The following is a 22,842-nucleotide window of genomic DNA, read 5'->3' as shown; positions in this document are numbered from 1 at the left end:
AAGCCCTCTACGAATCTGGTATTATTTTTTTCCCTACAGGATCTGAACGGCTACATCCTGTGGAAGAACCTGACGACGGCGTGGGAGCTCGCCGGCCGCTACTCCACGGACGTCTACACGGAGGAGGCGGAGCGGCTCATCCTGGAGCACGACACGGAGAGGCCGCTCTTCCTGTACTTGGCGCACCAGGCCTGCCACTCGGGGAACCCCGCCGCCCCCGTCACCGCGCCTCAGGACGCCATCAACAAGTTCCTCTACATATCGGACCCCAACAGGCGCATATACGCAGGTTGGCTGAAGAACCGTCTTTCGTAAACAAGAACGCATACAGGTGAACGCTGATAGGCCAATAATCCGAAATATGAAACGAAGTTGTTCTCCGCAATTCACATCAAGACGTGTGGCGAAGGGCACTTTCTGTATAACTGGCACTAGGCCCAAGGCACACGACGTCTTACCACTGGAGGTGGATGGGCATCTTCGTGACACTTTCGTGCTCGTCAAACGAACTTGTCAAGGAAGACGCTGTTCTTATTATAAGGGAAGTGCGTCATCTCTAACACTGAGAGCTGCTCGAAAATGTGCTTAGAATATAAATCACCTATCACAAAAGCAGAGGTGGAAGACATTTGCGACCAAAAGTGTGCGTCTTATCGCCAGATACATAAAAAAGATTGCCTATTCAAGGTTCACAATGGCTCGGAGCACTATGGGACTTAACATCTGAGGTCATCAGTACCCTAGAACTTAGAACTACTTAAACCCAACTAACCTAAGGACATCACACACATCCATGCCCGAGGCAGGGTTCGAACCTCCAACCGTAGCGGTCGCTCGGCCATACCGGCCGGCGCCTATTCAAGGTCTAGAAGAGGAACCTCTGTAACAAAATTAGGGAAATGCGGGTAGGATTCAGGCAGTGTGCATTCCGTACAAACTTAATTATTTATGTCAAAAGCTCATCGATCCTGGAAATCGCGAGTCTCGACGATTTTACCCGTTGTCGAGATCGATATTAGCCAGATATTGGTCCCGGGACTTCCAAGACTGTATCAAAATTTCGACAGTAGTCGCCGAGTCAACCTGCGATACACCAAACAAAGAGTGCAACATACTTCAATTTACATATGTAGAGAGAGAATATTCAATAAAATCTTTTTTGTTTACTTATTAAATAAAACATGAGTAAAACTCGCAATTTATGTTTACTATCAGTAATATTTTCTCTTATGCTTTTTTGGGTAGATCACATAACTAATGATGAGTTATTGAACAGAATTGGAGTGAAGAGAAAATAGTCTCACAACTTGACAAGAAGAAGGGATCGATTGGTAGGGCTATTCTGAGGCATGAAGGGATCACCAATTTAGTATTGGAGCGCAGCGTGCCGGGTAAAAATCGTAGAGGGAGACCAAGAGATGAATACACTAAACAGATTCACAAGGATGTAGGTTGCAGTAGGTACTGCGAGATGAAGCAGCTTGCACAGAATAGAGTAGCGTGGAGAGCTGCAGCAAACCAGTCTCTGGACTGAAGACCACAACACAACAACAACAACATGCTTTTCACAGGCGAAGTAAAATTTAGTATTATATCATATAATTGCAATTTAATAATATTAGGATTTTTCTCTTTACCAAAACTATGAAAACTTGTCTTTCGCGAATTTCGGGATTCTAGGTTAAGGGGAATTGTCCTGTAGTTTTGAATGAGTGAGTTGCTAGCATCAAAATTTGTGACATAACTGGCCATATCTTTTGATTGTACCGACTCAGAAGTTTGTATTAATTACACAGCCAAGGAACTACAAACTTTAGTTTGCGACACAAATGTCAACGTGCCATTTCCTTTTCTTAGAGAAGGGGGCTTAGCATATGAACTGACAGACAGTCACACAACAAATGACAAATAATGTATTTCGTATAATATAGTCATGTTGTTGTAGTTGTGGTCTTCAGTCCTGAGACTGGTTTGTTGCAGCTCTCCATGCTACTCTATCCTGTGCAAGATTCTTCATTTCCCAGTACCTACTGCAGCATACATCCTTCTGAATCTGCTTAGTATATTCATCTCCTGGTCTCCCTCTACGATTTTTACTCTCCACGCTGACCCTTCAGTACTGAATTGGTGATCCCTTGATGCCACAGAACATGTCCTACCAACTCATCCCCTCTTCTAGTCACGTTGTGCCACAAACTCCTCTACTCCCCAATTCTAATCAATACCTCCTCATTTGTTATGTGATCTACCCATCCAATCTTCAGCATTCTTCTGTAACAGCAAATTTCGAAACGTTCTATTCTCTTCTTGTCTAAACTATTTATCGTCCATGTTTCACTTCCATACATGGCTATACTCCATACAAATACTTTCAGACACGACTTCCTGACGCTTAAATCAATACTCGGTGTTAACAAATTTCTCTTCTTCACAAACGCTTCCTTGCCATTGTCAGTCTACATTTTATATCATCTCTACTTCGACCTTCGTCAGTTATTTTGCTCCCCAAATAGCTAAACTCCTTTACTACTTTAAGTGTCTTATTTCCTAATCTAATTCCCTCAGCATCACCCGACATAATTCGACTACATTCCATTATCCTCGTTTTGCTATTGTTGATGTTCATCTTACACCCTCCTTTCAAGACACTGTCTATTTCAATCAACTGCTCTTCCAGGCCCTTTGCTGTCTCTGACAGAATTACAATGTCATCAACGAATCTCAAAGTTTTTATTACTTCGCCATGGATTTTAATACCTGCTCCGAACTTTTCTTTTTTTTTCCTTTGCTGCTTGCTCAATATACAGATTGAATAGCATCAGGGAGAGGCTACAAACCTGTCTCACTTCCTTCCCAACCACTGCTTCCCTTTCATGTCCTTCGACTCTTATAACTGCCATCTGGTTTCTGTACAAATTGTAAATAGCCTTTCGCTCCCTGTATTTTAACTCTGCCACCTTCAGAATTTGAAAGAGAGTATTTCAGTCAACAATGTCAAAAGCTGTCTCTAAGTCTATAAATACTAAATATGTAGGTTTGCCTTTCCTTAATCTTCCTTCTAAGATAAGTCGTAGGGTCAGTATTGCCTCACGTGTTCCAACATTTCTATGGAATCCAAACTGATCTTCCCCGAGGTCGGCTTCTACCTGTTTTTCCATTCGTCTGTAAAGAATTCGCTTTGGTATTTTGCAGCTGTGACTTATTAAACTGATAGTTCTGTAATTTTCTCGTCTGTCAACACCTGCTTTCTTTGGTATTGGAATTATTATATTCTTCTTGAAGTCTGAGGGAATTTTGCCTATCTCACACATCTTGCTCACCAGAAGGTAGCGTTTTGTCAGGACTGGCTCTCCCAAGGCTGTCAGTAGTCCTAATGGAATGTTGTCTACTCCCGGGGCCTTGTTTCGACTTAGGTCTTTCAGTGCTCTGTCAAACTCTTCACGCAGTATGATATCTCCCATTTCATCTTCATTTACCTCCTCTTCCATTTCCATAATATTGCCCTCAAGAACATTGCCCCTGTATAGACCCTCTATATACTCCTTCCAACTTTCTACTTTCCCCTCTTTGCTTAGAACTGGGTTTCCATCTGAGCCTTTGATAAGCATTCAAGTGGTTTTCTTTTCTCCAAAGGTCTCTTTAATTTTCCTATAAGCAGTATCTATCTTACCCCTCGTGAGATAAGCCTCTACATCCTTACATTTGTCCTCTAGCCATCCCTGCTTAGCCATTTTGCACTTCCTGTCGATCTCATTTTTGAGTCGTTTGTATTCCTTTTTGCCTGCTTCACTTGTTGCATTCTTGTATTTTCTCCTTTCATCTATTAAATTCAGTATCTCTTCTGTTACCCAAGGATTTCTACTAGATCTCGTCTTTCTACCTACTTCATGCTCTGCTGCCTTCACTATGTCATTCCTCAAAGCTACCCATTCTTGTTCTACTGTTTCTATCCCCCATTCCTGTCAATTGTTCCCTTATGCTCTCCCTGAAACTCTGTACAACCCTGGTTCTTTCAGTTTTTCCAGGTCCCATCTCCTTAAATTCCCACCTTTTTGCAGTTTCTTCAGTTTTAGTCTACAGTTCGTAACCAATAGATTGTGGTCAAAGTCCACATCTGCCCCTGGAAATGTCTTACAATTTAAAACCTGGTTCCTAAATCTCTGTCTTACCATTATATAATCTATCCGAAACCTTCTAGTATCTCCAGGGTTCTTCCATGTATACAACCTTCTTTCATGATTCTTGAACCAAGTGTTAGCTATGATTAAGTTATGCTCTGTGCAAAATTCTACTAGACGGCTTCCTCTTTCATTTCTTAGCCCCCATCCATATTCACCTACTACGTATCCTTCTCTTCCTTTTCCTTCTGTCCAGTTCCAGTCACCCATGACTACTAAATTTTCGTCTCCCTTCACTACCTGAATAAGTTCATTTATCTCATCATACATTTCATCAATTTCTTCATCATCTGCTGAGCTAGTTGGCATATAAAGTTGTACTACTGTAGTAGGCGTGGGCTTCGTGTCTATCTTGGCCACAATAATGCGTTCACTATGCTGTTTGTAGTAGCTTACCCGCACTCCTATTTTTTTTTCATTCATTATTAAACCAACTCATGCATTACCCCTATTTGATTTTGTATTTACAACCGTGTATTCACCTGACCAAAAGTCTTGTTCCTCCTGCCTCCGAACTTCACTAATGCCCACTATATCTAACTTTAACCTATCCATTTCCCTTTTTAAATTTTCTTAACTACCAGCCCGATTAAGGGATCTGATATTCCACGCTCCGATCCGTAGAACGTCAGTTTTCTTACTCCTGATAACGATGTCCTCTTGAGTAGTCCCCGCCCAGAGATCCGAATGGGGGATAATTTTACCTCCGGAATATTTTACCCACGAGGAAGCCATCATCATTTAATCATACAGTAAAGCTGCATGCCCTCGGGAAAAATTATGGCTGTAGTTTCCCCTTATTTTCAGCCGTTCGCAGTATCACAACAGCAAGGCCGTTTTGGTTAGTGTTACAGGACCAGATCAGTCAGTCATCCAGACTGTTGCCCCTGCAACTACTGAAAGGCTGCTGCTCCACTTCGGGAACCACACGTTTGTCTGGCCTCTCAACAGATACCCCTCCGTTGTGGTTGCACCTACGGTGCGGCTATCTGTATCGTTGAGGCACGCAAGCAACTCCACCAACTGAAAGGTCCGTGGTTCATGGGGGGGAATGTAGTTATAGATTTACAGTTTTCAGATGTTTTCCTTTACTTTAACTGTGGAAACTCGCTTTTGCCCAATTTTATCACTCTAAGCTAACGAGAAGTGCCCTATATGTTTTGACGAGTGAGTTCGTATCAAAATATGTGACATAAATGGCGGTGTTCTGAGATTGCATTGACTTAGAAGCTTAAATTTTGTACACCGCCAAGGAAATGTACACCTTAGCAAGCATAAATTTCAGCTCGTTCGTCAAAAAAAGGGTTTTTAACCGTCGTACAGCTGGCCGCTGTGGTCGAGCGGCTCTAGGTGCTTCAGTCCGGAACCGCGCGACTACTACGGCCGCAGGTTCGAATCGTGCCTCGGACGTGGATGTGTGTGATGAGGTTAGTTAGGTTTAAGTATTTCTAAGTTCTATGGGACTGATGACCTCAGATGTTAAGTCCCATAGTGCTCAGAGGCATTTGAACCAGTAGAGTAGCTCATGATTGGAAGGTTGAAGAGGGAGAAGGGGGGATAAATATCATGAATGTCTAAGAGAGGTTGAAATTCCGTTGGGAATGGATATGTAGTGCATTGAGATGGTGGGAAGGGGAGCCTGCTGATAGAGACGTGGCACCGGCTAAGGGTGAGTGTAGGGTGTAGGCATTTTGGTTACAGGAGATGTACGAGAAGAGTATGGGTTCTAAGTGCCGAAGGAGATGTGGAAATTTCAGTACCTGGTAAAGGAGATACTAAGTGAACGGTAGGTAATACAGAAGGTACGACGGAGTGTGTGATACTCTGTGGTTTGGTGAGACTAATTTTGGAACATTAGGTCACCGATGGGAGTATTACAGCGAGAGGGGTCCTTTTCCAGATCAAAAGAGATGATTTCTAGCGGAACTCTAAATGCAATTTGTTTTCAGCGATGGTGACAGGCACTGCTGATTGTTTCATCGAAGTGCGGTATCTGCCCCTTCTCGTGTTACAGGCGTTGTGTCCAAACTGGATGAATCGGTGGGGCGTGTAGTGGCTGCGCTTCAACAGCGGGGAATGCTGGAGAACTCCATCATCGTGTTCACCCCGGACAACGGAGCACCCTCAACTGGCGGAACTGCCAACTGGGGATCAAACTACCCCTTCAGAGGTGTAAGTAGAGATATACAATGCAGCGTGCTGTAAAGTATCGTAGCAGGTGTCGCACCTGGGCAGATCATTTTCAATGCCAGTACACCCTCACTCGTACTAAACCTCCGGAAATCTTCCAGTTTAGCCAGTGAGTCCATAGAGAATGGCATAAGAGACGTACAATATGAGTGGCTGTGCTTTTCCATCCGAGTTGGCGAACTATCTTAGTGAGTCGTTCTGTAGGGTTTTTTCTACCTGTTTTGCCGAGAAGCTTTCGAAGCTTATGTCCCTCGCAGAAGCAGTATCAGCGCTGTCTGGTTCTCTGTTAAAGTGCAATTCTACCACTATCATTTTACGTGATGAAGCTGGAATCTATATCATTCGGAACAACGTCCAAAAGGGATACCATTATTATGTATTTATCTACTACCACCATAAACTGATAACATCGACATAATTAACAGTGATTAACTGAAAGCTAACGATTTTCTAAGATCATAGTCTTACGAGAGAATTAGATAGGACGGCATCCGATCGGCGACTGGCAACTATGGTGTGCAGTCTGTACCTCGTAGTTACGCTCGTGATACTTTGTCACCGTTCATACATTTTCGTTAGCCTCATCATTATTCACTTATGTATTAAGATGATGGATATTAGGCACGGTAATATTGTTGTAACAAAGCACTTGTGATCTGTAGTCCTCTCCTAATATCTGCATAGGAAAATCCCCTTTTATTAGCAAATATTTATTAAGTAATATTACCTGCATCGCAGCAGAATAACTACTTTTCCTACGTATCTCGCTGCTGACGTAACGGGCGATCTCATTTGTAGCCACAGCGCCTAGCAGCACCGTCCATTGGAAACGCCGTATGGTCCACTGGCTCCTTCAACTAGCGTGAGAACCCCAGTCTTACTCCCGACTGTGTGCGTTCTGCAGTACCGCCTTACTCACTGAGGCTAATGCCACACTAGGCGATTTTCTCCCCTCGCTAATAATTGCGGCTGAAATAGTCGCCTAGGGTGTCACACTTCATAATTGCGGAGGATGAAGTAGCGCCGACGAAACTGGGTGCCGCACTAGTGACAAAAATCGCTGGCTTCTGCAGTTGTGTTGCAACCAGCCACGAGAGACACCATGCATGATGACCTCTCATTCTAAATTGAAATATTTAACTGCAGTAGCATTATATGTAGCTCCACGTCACAGAAGGCGTAACCGCCAACGAAAACGGTGGATTCCTCCATTTATTATTAATCGTCCAAGTGTGCGAATGTTTGTGTTGTTACACAAGAAACTTAGGAGTTATCCAGAGAAATTCTTTGATTATTGCCGAATAACCGCAGCGTCTTTCGACTTACTGCTCTCCAATTTAGAAATTAACTCACAAAAGAAGGATACCAGGTTACGTGACTGTGTTGGGGCGGACGAAATACTTGCAGTAGCATTGAGGTACGTTTTTTTAATTAGATAGAGAACATAATTTATGGACATGAACATACACTTAACATAACGTTAACATAAACTAGGTTTCAGTGAAGGAGTTTACATTACATGTCAGCTGCCTCATGACTTGTAATATACTTCAAATGACAAGATCGAGTCTTCATCCGGCAGTCCAGTCACTGGCGAAAAATAAGTGATTGGGCTCTCAGGTGTAGGGCTTTGGGTGCTTGTCACTGTCGATGAACCTGACGGTGCAGTATTTGTGAAGGAGTCAGTAGTAGTGCTGCTCTCTACTGTCTTTCGGATATAAGATTTTATTTACTGTAATTTTTTTATTTGAAAGTCTAGTTTATCGACGGTAGTCATTTAAGTAAGGCAAAACAGATGTCAAAAACAACTTATCAGGATTCTTCTATACTACAGCACAAGTTGAACTATGTGTCAAAACTCTTATCAACTCTCTATCAAATGGGTTCTGAAGATTCTTTTTATCTGCTTTAGCAGTGGAAGACTTAGCAGCAGTGTTAGGTGTCGGTGCATAGTCTTCATGATGCTTTTCCGCTTCATCATTATCAAGGATAGAGGCATCATTCAAATTTCCTGAGGTCCTGAAATTAAAAGAAACATTTTTGGAAAAACCCACATACCACTTTGTACTGTACAAGTGTGTGTGACGTGATAAGTATATAATAAGTCGGTATTGAGTAGGTAATTAACTACCATATCCATTGGAAATACATATAAATGTTACAAAATTGCAGAAGAAAGTCTTTACTTAGTGCCTCAATTCCATGGCTTCTTGCACGAAAGGCACCTATATATATATATATATATATATATATATATATATATATATATATATATATATATATAAACAGGTGTAAGAATAATTATTTTTGCTTTCCTACAGGAAAAGAAGTACAAAGCGTTGGAAAAATGTACGTGATGGATACATGCGCAGCCCGAAAAAATTACAAAAAAATAAAAGGAGTGGGGCAGCGTATATATAATTATTTTTACTTTCCTACAGGAAAAGAAGTACAAAGCGGTGGAAAAATGTACGTGATGGATACATACGCAGCCCGAAAAAATTACAAAAAAATAATAGGAGTGGCAGCGTATATATATATATATATATTCGGGCTGCGTATGTATCCATCACGTACATTTTTCCACCGCTTTGTACTTCTTTTCCTGTAGGAAAGCAAAAGTAATTATTCTTACACTTGTTCATTGAAATTAATTAATTTCCATCAACCTGATATTGTGTTTTATACTCTACTTATTTATAGCACGTATCTGGGAATTGGATGCTCCACGAATTCCCTGCACTACGATTTTTTGCTAGGAGGCTCAACTGCTGCGTCCATAAGTGAAGGTACATGCAGAGAAATTTATAACTGCTTACAGCCATAGTACATGCCAAATCCTACGAAATAGGACTTACAGACATTGCTCTGAATTTTGAGAAAACTGCTAATTTTCCTCACTGCATAGGTGCCATTGACGGTAAGCACCTGCGATTCGTGAAGCCATGGAATAGTGGAAGTGAATTTGTTTGTGATAAACAGTTTCATTCCTTAGTGCTTATGACAGTTGCGGATAGTGACTATTGCTTCCGACACAGTGATATAGGAGGATATGGAAACGATGGTGATTCAAATATTTTAAAAGGAACTAACTTCGTGAGAGCGCTTTATAATGGCAGGTTACCTTTTTCAGACGTCAAACCTTTGAATAATTTACCAAACAATGAAAATATGCCTTTCGTACTTGCAGGTGACGAAGGTTTTGCTCTTGATAAACACTTGATGCGGTCTTTTGCAAGAAGATCACTCACGTTGTCGGGGAGAGTGTTTAATTATAGGCTGAGTAAAGCAAGGCTTGAAGTAGAATGTTCGTTTGACATCCTTGCTAACAAGTGGCGAATTTTCCACAGGGACACAGACGTTAATAGTAACTTGGCTCAAAGTATTATAAAAACGCCTTGCATGCTTCATAACTTTGTGCAGAAGCATGATGGCTATCGGTTTGAAGATAATTTAACCTGTTCTCTGGAATCTATGGAAAATGTAGGGCTAAGAGGTAGCAACTGTGAATGTGACATTAGACACACTTTTGGCAACTTCTTCTGCTCTGTGGAAGGATCAGTTTCTTGGCAAGGCGCATACATTGCCGGTAAAGAAAATTAGACGTCTGCAGATGAGGATGTCGTTGTTGTCATCAGCTGAACTTAGAAGTATTAGTAGTCGATACATTTCATGTTCACATTGTAGTGTTAGACTATTTGGTTGATGACTTAAATACATAATGCTACGAATACGTTCATAAGAATACCGTTCTTTCAAACAATCCTTTGTAGGTTCCCTTTTAACTTTTGAAATAACTTATTCCACAAAACCTTAAATTTACGATTTTTTTAACTGTATCCTCATAATCTTAGGTATTATTGGATTAAGATACTAGCAAAAAAAAATTTAAAATTTCTAAGTATTTATTTCTCTGCCTTTTTTAAAATACAGAAAACATTCTGAAAATACCTCTGAAAAAAATGGTTCAAATGGCTCTAAGCACTATGGGACTCAACATCTGAGGTTATCAGTCCCCTAGAATTTATAACTACTTATACCTAACTAACCTAAGGACGTCACACACATCCATGCCCGAGGCAGGATTCGAACCTGCGACCGTAGCGGTCGCGCGGTTCCAGATTGTAGCGCCTAGAACCGCTCGGCCAACCCTGCCGGCCATGCCTCTGAAAACATTATATTAAATCACGCAAAGTTTCAACACAATTAGTTACATTGATTTCGCACAACAGGTTTGTATACATGTCATGCTATTAGAGGGAGAAGGAAAAATAAAAATTAAATTACTTTTTTAGTTGTTGTCTAGGCGAAAGTTACGTCGATTGTCATGAAACGTTTCAAGCACCTAAGTACCAGTATGTATGTATATCATCTTACGTACAGCATTTTTTGCTTTCAGTGATGACGAGTTCCACTTCTCAGTCCCAACAACATCTGCACACACCTTGTTCTATACTTCTGTCTTTATAATCTTGCGATTTTGCGCTGTAGAAACAGGGATATTTCTCCACCTCAATTATTATCAATTCACTGTCCACATGATCCATTGGAACGATATTTACAGAGTTTTCGGACATTGCCACACACAGACGAAACCGAACATAGTACAGTGTCCTTGTGGCTGCTGCGCGATTGGTAATGATAACAGTCTAGTGTAGCAGGGTTTGCCGACGATTATTACCGCGCCAAAAATAGGCCCGAGCCCACTCGGCAGCAACAGTCGCGCGCGGAAACTTAACGGAGCTACAATTACAGCCCAGTGTGACACCTTCCGTTTGCAACATGGAGTTCCATTTCCGACGCGACAAAAATCATTGACCTTCGGAGAAGAAAATCGCCTAGTGTGTCATTAGCCTAAGTGGAACATATTGTCTGCAGACGCGATATAGAAATGTAAAACTGCAAAATAAGGAAATAAAAGGGTTTTAACGTAAGAAATACCTTACACATCTCCTTCGGTAAATTCTTTTTCAAAACTGTGATTCTTCATTAGCAAAATCGCAGTTTTGGAAGCACTGGAAACCCCGTCTTTCAGCTCTTAGGAGCAGCCATAAAAATTTAGATCAGTACATGTTTTGCGCCACCTGTTTTATGTATTTATCTTTTTTCGTCAAATTAATTTTAGTAATTCATTATGAGCTATTTTAAATACAATATCTAATTTTTCATGAGGTACTCTTACATTTGCAGGTAATAAACAGCCTGTCTTAGCTTCCCGACTAACTGTATTAAGAGAACCTTTGAATTTTACCGCCCGTGCTCTGATATCATCAATCTTTCAAACAGAAAATCTTTGAACACCAATAACATATCAAACAAAACATTTCAAATACAACATCAAAAGTAGTAAATATAACGTGCGGAATATTGATTACTAACCTAAAGTTTGCTCACAACTTCAGCAAAATATTGTTACATTTTACAAGCTTTTACAAAAATAATAAAAACATTTCGCTCGCATTTTCTAGCGGCTAGTTGCCCGTCCCAAAGAAGCCTATCGGAGCATTTTTAGAGTTTCGTGCCTCAGTCGGTAAAAATGAAACTCATATAGGGTCACTTTGTTGTTCGCGTGTCTGTCCAACTGTTAAAAACCCTTTTCCTCGCGGACTGGTAACGTATCGAGTCGAAATTTATGTCACATACTGAGGTCTATGATCCCTTGGGGGGTAAAGAATTGAAGCTTCTAGGAAATTGAATCAAAAGATACGGTTGTTCATGTCACGTATTTTAATACTCACAAACTGATTCATCAAATCTATTTGGTACATTCCGTCAGTCTACAATTATGAAATTTGGCAAAAAGTAAGGTTACACTATATAGCCAAAGGAAAAATTCCGAAAACTGTAAATTTGTTGTTATACCACACGAAAAAGAGATGTTTTGGTCATTTATCATCCGATTGTTTGTCTGTTTGCCAGTCTGTTAATACTCCTTTCCCTCAGGATTGTGTAGAGGTATGTAGTTGAAATTTATGTCACATACAAAGATCTATAGTGTCTTGTCGAATAGTAAACGTTTGCTTCTAAGTGAATGCAATCAAAATGTACCACAGTTTATGTCACATATTTTAATACGCGCAAGTCACTCATCATAATCTGTAGGGTACTTCCCCTTGTCCTAGAATCATGATATTTGGCAAGAAGCAAGTTTTCAGAGAACAAGTGAAGTAAAAAATTCGAAAACTGTTAATTTGTATTTATATCAGAGAAGCAACAAATTTTTGTCAGTTATTATCTCCATCTACTCGTCCGTGTTTTAAGACGCTTTTCCCTCAGGAACGGACAATTCAAATTTATGTCGCATACCAAGGTCCATAGGCCGTTGGTGATGTAATGTCAATGCCACCGGAAGCCATTTAGGTCACTCTCGCAAAGCCACTCATGAAAAATGGCTCTGATCACTATGGGACTTAACTTCTGTGGTCATCAGTCCCCTAGAACTTAGAACTACTTAAACGTAACTAACCTAAGGACATCACGCACATCCGTGTCCGAGGTAGGATTCGAACCTGCGACCGCAACGGTCGCGCGGTTCCAGACTGTAGCGCCTAGAACTGCTCGGCCACTCCAGCCGGCCCACTCATGAAAAGGTGTAGGATATCTTCCGTTGGACTAGAATCATAACATTTGGCAAGGAGCAAACTTTCACAGTAAAAGTAAAGAAAAATATCCGAAAACAGTTAATTTGTAATTAAACAACAAAAGATATTTCTTTTGTCATGTGTTATTCGACGTTAAATTTGAAATTAAAACAGTCAGTAGTTTTACATTCAAGCTGACTGTATTATATGGTAAAATCTATACGTCGCCCAAGGAATGACTTTGTTGTTCATATGACGCGTTTCGGAATTTGTAAATCATCAGATATCCAGGAGCGATTACTGAGGTAGATATGGCGTATCAATCTGGATGTGAAACAAATATTTGCAGACTAGTCTGCCGCCAAGTCTCCTTGATTGCAGAACTGATGATAATCAAGATAACCTTCACCTGCCTGTCGCGTGATTTTATGTCACCTTTATATTATTGAAATGAAAACATTCTCGAAAATCGGGGAATCCCTGGAGCAGATAACTTGCCAGTATCAATGTCGATAACAGGCAAAAACGGTGGAGATTATCGATTCACGGAATGTACGAACTGTCTACATGCATAATTAAGTTTGTACATAACTCTTAGTGCGTGAGCCTTAGTGACACCTGATCCATTTTGTTACGATTTACACTACACAAATACAGTATGGGAGAATACACAAACGAATTATAAGCAATGCACGAGGAAAATTATTTCCTGCATTGGAGCATTACTGCTCACCATAACGCTTTATTAAGAAGCACATACCCCCCATGGTAGCTCTTCCAGAACTCATGATACCGACACAATTGTCTTATGTCAAACACCGTTATTCGCTGGCCGAGCACGCTGGGCCTAGGCGAGGCGTTTCGCCGAAGAAAGCCATCATCTGCATATGTACCAACCTCGTCCCTTGCTGCTGATCGTTCACCTGGTTCGGCCCTCAGTGCATGCTATTTTGTTATTTGTGCTCCGAATGTTACTGTGTTTGCATTCATCATGCATTCATTTAATATGAGTACATGCAACAAAAACATATACGGTTCTTTAGAAAGAACATAAGAACGCCTGTGGATTATATTATTCAGACAGCGAATATTTTAATCATCAGATTTATTATTCTGTCCATGTGACAAATTAAAAAAATTCAAACTGCTCTTCTTATTAATTAGTGATTCTTCCTTATTAAATATATATTTTAAGTTAATAAACAGCTAATTCATTAGATGAAATATATTTTCACTTATTCTCCTTCTTCTTCTTCTTCTTCTTTGGCACAAGAGGCCTTGACGACTCTAGGACTCCTCAACAGTCTTCCTCCATACATCTCTGTTCTCTCCCTTCCTCGGGCCTCCATCTTGTTAAAGTCGGAAAATACACTGTACTGCCACTAGCTCCTGGTGGGCTCTTCCTTCTAGTGGATTTAGATCTACCTTTAATTATTCATTTGGGCATCCTGTCATCTGACATTCTCTCCATATGTCCTAACCAGCGGCTTCTTTGAGATTCAACAAATTTCACTATAGCGTCCCCTTGTATAATCTCTTGCGTTTCGCTGTTGTACCTCATTCTCCAACCATGTACCCATAAACGTTTCGCAGTATTTTTCTTTCAAATTCCTTTAGGTTGTTTGTAAGTCCAATTTTTGCTCCTTCTGCTTCAATTATTTCCTACATTTCTGTAAGGGTGTTTACATCTGCTGCCATAATTGCAATATCATCTGCATCGCATATGTATGACTAGATTTAATCATTATTCTTCCTCATTATTGTGTCAGACTATGCAGTACGACGTTAAATAGGACTGAATGGACACCATAAGTCTGTTCCACTCCATTTGTAAAGATAAAGCTCTTGATCACGTTGTTGTTCACTTTTGCATTAGTGTCCTTCATTATTCACTCACCTAATCTTCTTAGGCTTGTCACAGGTGCCCAATACTTTTGTACGTTATACAATGCCGGTCTGTTAACACCATCAAAAATAATTTTAGAAGCAACAAACAGTAAATGGAGACTTATATCATATTCGTAATTATTTCTCCATTAGTTGGCGAATAAGAAACAACGGGTCAAAAGTGCCTCTAATTCGTAGGAAATCACACTGGTGTTACCCAAGAATATTTTCAGTGCACTTTTTTATACTTTCATTCAGCAGCCCGGAAAGTATCTAGTAGGATATATTCCATAATGTTATGCCTCCACAATTTTCACAAGCAAATTTTATCCCTTGTTACATATAGGGAATATTATTATAGTTTTCCGATTCTCAGGTATTCTTTCACTTTCCCATATGTTATCTATTAACGCATGTATTTCACTTACTAGAGGATGAGCACGAAATTTCATAAGTTCTTACACTATCCCATCTCATCAGGACCACATTTTTCAGTTTATATGTTCACTGACTTCACCTCCTCCACTGTTCTTCCCTTTCATCTGCTCTTGCCTCTATATTCTCCTCCTGTTTTTGTGGATCACATGGTACCTGGTCAGAGTTTGTACTGAGCATATGTTCAAAGTATTCTGTAAATCTCTGTATTTTGTGTAGTTCGTCCCTGATTATCTTACAATTTCTATTTTGGCATGCAATTTAAATGGGTCGAAATTTTTTTCTCTTATTTCCTAATGCATTAAAGGATTTTATCGTCTCATTCTCTTCCTTTTGTTCTTCTATCTCTTGAAATTTTGATTTCAGTCATTCCTTTCTCTTTTTCTTACATATCCTCCGAGCAAGACCTTAATTCGTTATACACCTCCACATTTTTCTTGTAACACTCTGCAATGTTCTTAGTAGCCCTTCATGTTTATCTGCTATTGCTAGTCTACGTTCATCATCAAACCATTCGTTTCTTTCCTTTCCTCCCATCGCAACTGTTTCTTCTGCTGCCTCTTTCACTATTTTAAATATGTTCTTAAAATGATTTCCCAATTGTAAGGCTGCTGAACACTAATTTCATTATACACTGAAGCACCAAAGAACTGGTATAGGCGTGCGTATTCAGATGCAGACATATATAAACAGGCAGAATGCGGTTCTGTGGGCGGCAACACCTATATAGGACAACAAGTGTCCGGCGCAGTTGTTACGTCGGTTACTGCTGCTACAATGGCAAGTTATCAAGATCAGTTTCAACGTGGTGTTATAGTCGACGACCGAGCGATGGGACACAGCGTCTCTGAGGTAGCGATGAAGTGGGGATTTTCCCGTACGACTATTTCACGAGTGTATCATGAATATGGGAAACCTGGTAAAACTTAATTCTCCGACATCTCTGCGCCCGGAAAAATTCTTGCAAGAACGGCACCAACAACGACTGAAGAGAATTGTTCAGCGTGACAGAAGTTGAACCCTTCCGCAAATCGCTGTAGATTTTTTAGTGCTACACCATCAACAAATGTCATCGTGCGAACCATTCAAAGAAACATCATCGATATGTGCTTTCGGAGACGAAGTACCACTCGTGTACCCTTGATGACTGCACGACGCAAAGCTATACTCCTTGCCTGGGCCCGTCAGTGTCATCATTGAATTGTTGATGGCTGAAACATGTTGCCTGGTCGGACACGTCTCGTTACAAATTGTATCGAGTGGATGGATGTGCACGGGTATGGAGACAACCTCATGAATCCGTGGACTCTGTATGTCAGCAGGGTACTGTTCAAGCTGGTGGAGGTTCTCAAATGGTGTGGGGGGTGTGCAGGTAGAGTGATATGGGACCCCTGATTTGTCTAGATACGGGTGACATGTGCGTAAGCATTCTGCCTGATCACCTGCATCCATTCATGTCCACTGTGCATTCCGACGGGCTTGAACAATTTGAGCAGGACTATGTGACACGCCACACATCCAGAATTGCTACAGGGCGGCTCCAGGAACACTCTTCTGAGTTTAAACACTTCCGCTGCTCACCATACTACCTAGACATGAACATTACTGAGCATATCTAGGACGTCTTGCGACGTGTAGTTCAGAAGAGATCTCCACCCCGTCGTAGTCTTACGGATTTGTGGACAGCCCTGCAGGATTTATGGTGTCAATTCCCTCCAGGTCAACTTGAGGCATTAGTCGAGTCCTTGCCACCTCGGGACCGATGGCCTTTGTAGTCTGGTACCTTCAACCCCCACAAACCAAACCACTAATGCCACGTCGTGTTGCGGCACTTCTGCGTGCTCTGGGGGCCCTACACGATGTTAGGCAGGTGTACCAGAATCTTTGGCTCTTCGGTGTATTGCACTTTAACTTATTATTTAACAGTAATTATTAATCGCCAACGTGAAACAATTGCGTTTACTTATGTTGTTTATACCCCTTCCTTAGGGTCAATACTCTTCACCTAATCCGTTTACTAACAAACCTATTGAGACGCATCCTTGATTACGTCACGTCGGCCTCCATTCATTCACTCACCCGGCTGCGTCAGCTTTGCCACTTAAAGGCCATTAGCATTAGACACTCTGCACTGGCTCTTTAAACTGCCACACTGACGTCACAACAGGAATAAAAAAAACAGTCATAAAGACAATATAAAAGAATTTAAAAAATCATTACAAGGTCCTAGAGCTGTTCTTTCAACTCCTACTACTTGCTGTAAACAAACATGGAACTAAACACACATTTTCTCAAAAAGCTTAAAACTATTGTTCCTCTTAGTACTCTTACAATCTTAATGAGCTACTGTTGTTATTGTTGTTGTTGTGGTTTTCAGTCCTGGTTTGATGCAGCTCTCCATGCTACTCTATTCTGCGCAAGCTTCTTCATCTCCCAGTACGTACTGGAGCCTACATCCTTCTGAATCTGCTTAGTGTATTCATCTCTTGGTCTCCCTCTACAATTTTTACCCTCCACGCTGCCCTCCAATACTAAATTGGTGATCCCTTGATGCCTCAGAACATGTCCTACCAACCGATCCCCTCTTCTAGTCAAGTTGTCTCACAATCTCCTCTTCTCCCCAATCCTATTCAGTACCTCCTCATTAGTTATGCGATCTACCCATCTAATCTTCAGCATTCTTCTGTAGTACCACATTTCGAAAGCTTATATTCTCTTCTTGTCCAAACTATTTATTGTCCACGTTTCACTTCCATATATGGCTACACTCCATACAAGTACTTTCAGAAACGACTTTCTGATACTTAAATCTATACTCGATGTTAACAAATTTCTCTTCTTCATAAACGCTTTCCTTGCCATTGCAAGTCTACATATTATATCCTCTCTACTTCGACCATCATCAGTTATTTTGCTCCCCAAATAGCAAAACTCCTTTATTATGTAAGTGAATTATGTAACATTCTCTGCCGGAGAAAAAATTAGTACAACTGGAAATACGACGTCGATCTTGATCTGATAATGACATATGCCACCTAGGGGTTAGTGGATGTACTGATAACGGTTTCTAACATCTTCTGCCAATAGATAGCATAGGGGCATAGCAACCAGAGCACCATCCGTATCTACCCCTTAATAGGGAAGGTTAACAGCCGTAAAGCTTAGCGTGGTGCAAACCGAGATGCAATCGTGCTTCCTATAGCAACTGAACGATTTTGAAAGGGGTCATATTGTGACTTCCCGAGTAGCGGAATGCTCCTCTCGGGGAATTGCCTCACAACTAGGACGTGTTTCGTCAGTTGTGCAACGATGCCGTTGTCAGCCGTCAAATGAACATTCTCACTTCCGATTTGAGATACTGGACGTCCACGCATCACAGACATCCACCAGGATTGACTTGTGGTAAGGGCAAGGGTGGCAGATCGTACAGCTGCCACAGCACAGCGAAGAGGACGTGTGAGGTCAGATGTGGCAACACTAACTGTTGCGAACCGGTTATTAGCAGTGGGACGATGGACGTGCCCGTCTTCAACTCACGGCACAGCATCGACATGCACCCCTCGGCTAACGCTGTTAGAAGATCAACTGGAAGATAGAATGGCACGCCATGGTCTTCAGTGATGGAGGCAGTGTCCACCCAAGTGATGGCCGTTTGTGTATAGAGTGTAGACCTGGTGAGCGCTGTCTCGTTGGGTCAATTCGTCCAAGACACACTGGTCCCACCCTAGGACGTATGGTCTGCGGTGCGATAAGCTACAATTCTTGTTCACCATTTGTGTTTCTGGAAGGAACGTTAAGCTGCGCTCGGTATGTGCAGAATATTAGTAGACCGGCTCTTTTGCTGTTCTGGCAACAGGAAGGTGATGTGTTGTTTCAAACGGGTAGTGCTCACCCACACACTGCCCGTGAAAGTCAACGTGCTATAGGAGATGTGCAGCTACCTCTCTGGCCAGCACGATCTCCGGACTTGTCTCAAATGGATCATGTGTGGGATATGATGGGATGAGGGGTGATTCGGAAGTCATTCGTGCGTCAACCAACAACTCTGAGAGATCTTCGTGAACAGAACGAGCAGGTGTAGAATAACGCATCTCAGGACAGTAACTCTCGCTCTGTACGATCGACTATATGTCAAGAGTCAGCTCCCGCATTGCCGCTTTTTGAAGGTGCACCCCGTACTAATGTAAGTGTTTCAGTATGGGTTGATACCTGGCACCTCAGAACAGCTAGTGCTATTGATCTATAAATGTCATTATTTCATGTACTCCATATGCACTGATGCAACAATAAATCTTGACTGAGTTGGAAACTTTTAAAGTTTGTCCTATTTTTTTTTTCAGCACCGTAACTGTGTCTTTTAAGCACATTTCATATGTTTGTGTCCTAGAGAGATAATTTCTATTCAAATCTGTCAGAGCCAGCCAGCTTCCCCGTAACTACCGCTGTGTCTGTGCTCATCACCTACAGTGTATATACCTATTATTCCTTTGGAATTTCAGCATGTGCTACTGCTACCTCATGACAGGTACGTACCTTGTTCATAATATACTGCTCTTCAAAATTCCTTTCGTACAGCTCTCTCTGTCCTTAATGCTGAATGATTTTTCGTCATGTTTAATTATTCTTGTACATTTTGAAACTACGTCACCATGTCCTGAAAACATATTTGTAACCATCTTTTTAAAACTTCGTATATTACTTTTATAATGCCTTTCTTCATTACATTTGTACTACTTGAAGTTACAGTCAGATTCTTCAACATTTTTCTGCTAAAGGAACCATCTAACGCGAAGCTCTCAATCTCTTTCTTTCTGTGTGTGGCTATATTAGGTACTTTCATCTGAGTGACAATCTTGTGTAACCCACCTACTTTCAAGTAATGGCCTTCATGAACAACAATTCCATTTTTCTTCCTATGGTCAGTTGTTTGTTTATTTTTCTCTTCGTAACTATTTTCACGTAATGATCTTCTTTGTTAGCTTTTCCACTATTGTTATTTACTGGGATAAAGTCTCTTATTTTTGAATGTAGCTTTTCTTCTACTCTCTCAGTAAAGAGATCAGTGCCTCTGGCAGTACAATCACTGCCGTCCTACTGAATAACCTCTCTAGTATCAGTTTTTATCAAATTCTGTACTGACGCTATTCGGTTGGATAATTCTGACTCTTTATCATCAATTTCTATATTTACATTGGAGAGTGACACATCACGTTTCTCAAGCTCCTTCCTGAAATTTTGATCTAAAGTTTTAACCCTTTTATGGGCAATGGGCAGATACCTTCCCACATAATTTAATATCTCCTACTATCCGAGATTCCAACATCTTGCTGGTGCTTCCATCTGTAGATTAGAATGAGAAACATTTGAAAATTCGAGCAGCTGCTAGTAGTCGCACTGGCAACAATTGGAGGAGGATTATTTGTGTGTTTGCTCATTTCGGTGGCATCTCATCTTGTTGTTACTTCGTGGTTTTGTTCATCTACAGACAATGGCGTTTGTAAGCAACCCTATGATACTTATTTGATACTTTATGGAATTTTCATGATATTAACGCATGAAAGAAAATTCTACTTTATTCTAACAAATAAAAGATGTTATAAACATGCAGGAATATTTGGCCATACATCTAACACTGCTTCACATTTTCAATGTGGTCAATATAGAGTTGTTATTAGTCACATTCATTTATCTTAGGTATTTCTCGTCACAGAATTACTTTACTAGAGAGGAAGACGTGCTAGATTATCTCTTCTCACTTACCGAGTACGATTCATTTTCCGACACTGAATCAGGCGATGTTTCAACAGATGTGGATAGTAGTACACTGAACCCACAGTCTCCTGCTGCTTTTCAACAACAAATGCTCTCAATTGTAAACAACGTTTCCGTCCATGTAGTGTGTTCGGTATCTATAGGTTCTTCCACAGAGTAGGCAAAAATTCCAGCTTCCCCTCAGTGCTTAAACATAGATCCCGTTAGAGAAAGCTTAGTATTGCCAAAGAAAGCTTTGTCTAAAACCAATCCTACATACGAGTAATTTCTTGATATCTTCTGTGAAAGTATCATTCAGAATATTGTTGAACAAACAAACTTGCACGCATCCCACGAATGCTCATCGTTATGGGCATCCGTACTCTGCCACATTTATCAAATTACTGGAGTTCTCTTTTGCATGCTGAACCAGTGTTGAAATTGATGACTCTGAAATGATTCAAAAATATTTTTATGGGACCTTTATCTCAACGATAATTCGAAGGCAGAGGGGAAGGGTTCTTCTAAATATGATAAATTATATAAAGTGAGGTCACTAACTGACTCCCTAAATAGTAATTTCTTAGAGGCATATAATCATTCAGGCAGATTATCCATCGATGAAGATATGATACTTTTCAAGGGCAGATCAAGCATAAAACACTATATGGGCATGAAGCCTATAAAATGAGGGTACCAGGTCTCGTGCCTGGCTGATGCTAAGACACGCTGTCTACTTAGGTTGTAGATATATTATAGAAAAGCAGAAGACAATAATGCAAATATTCCTCCTGTTGAAAGGGTTGCACCTGAATTGTGCTCATCTTTGAAAAAATAGTAAATGTATTTTTGCATTTGACAACTATTTCACTCTGTACGCCCTAGTGCAAACACTTTTGGATGATGGAATATATTCTTTTGGTACTATCAGAGGCCACAGAGAAGGTCTTCAGGAAAACAAATTTTTACCAGGCGAGTTTAAGACAGGGATGAAAGAGTCAGTCGTTGCGTAAAGTGGCAAGACACAAGAACAGGAAAAGTTCCATCTTCAGCAACATATCCGAAGGCTGAAAGATTCGTTTCCAAACTGGGAGAGACGGTTCTATATGTAGCATGACTTGTCCAACTGCCGTAAGTTTGTAAAACAGTGCAATTGGAGGTATGGATCTCTTCGCTCAGATTCGAGAACGGTATGAAGTTGGACGGCAATCTCTAAAATGGTGGCACAGAATTTTTTATTTTTGTGGATGCGTTTATAATGCACGCGGCACTGACAGGAAATGGAGAGTACCTAACATTCCGTTTAAAGTTAACAAGAGAATTGCTGTCAGGTTTCTCAACACGGAAACGACTTGGGCATCCATCGGTATTCATTTTAAAAAAAAGCAGACACTGGTGTTCCTGATGAACTCAGACTTTCAAATATGGAAGAACATCTGTCGCAGAAGATTGTGAAGTGCAGTGTTGTCGTATGTGGAGTACAGGAAAAGACGAAAAGCGATCAAGAATAATGTTATCAAACTGCAATATCGCTATGTGTGTAAATCCATCTTTTAGGCTGTTCCATAACATTCAGTTATTAAATATTCGTTGATATTTGTGGCTAAAAAATAATCAAGCAATCATGTATTTGTTTTATTTTGTCTTACAGTGTCAGTTTTTATAATAAAAAAGTTCCTAAAAATTTGATAGTAACATCTCACGGTCCGCGGGAAGCCTTCTTCCCACACAAATTTTCAAAAAAATAAAATAAGTGACTAAAAATTTTTTGTTTTAACATAGTATGACATAGGTGGTTCATAGCAAGTCACTGAACCACC

The 22,842-nt window shown here is 40.7% G+C and overlaps 1 protein-coding gene across 1 annotated transcript in view; it reads left to right on the top strand.

Annotated features, from left to right (window-relative positions):
• LOC126474836 (arylsulfatase B-like) overlaps window positions 1–22,842 on the top strand; it is an 80,552-nt gene that overhangs the window by 32,727 nt on the left and 24,983 nt on the right. Inside the window, exons 4-5 of the mRNA XM_050102313.1 lie at window positions 40–289; window positions 6,193–6,350. Of these exons, the coding sequence (XP_049958270.1) occupies window positions 40–289; window positions 6,193–6,350 (408 nt within the window). The remainder of the gene's footprint in view (window positions 1–39; window positions 290–6,192; window positions 6,351–22,842) is intronic.

Source organism: Schistocerca serialis, chromosome 4 (genome assembly GCF_023864345.2).
Source record: "Schistocerca serialis cubense isolate TAMUIC-IGC-003099 chromosome 4, iqSchSeri2.2, whole genome shotgun sequence".
NCBI classification, from domain to species: Eukaryota; Metazoa; Arthropoda; class Insecta; order Orthoptera; family Acrididae; genus Schistocerca; species Schistocerca serialis.
Note: the sequence above shows the minus strand (reverse complement) of the source record. Positions and strands in the feature narration are given on the sequence as shown.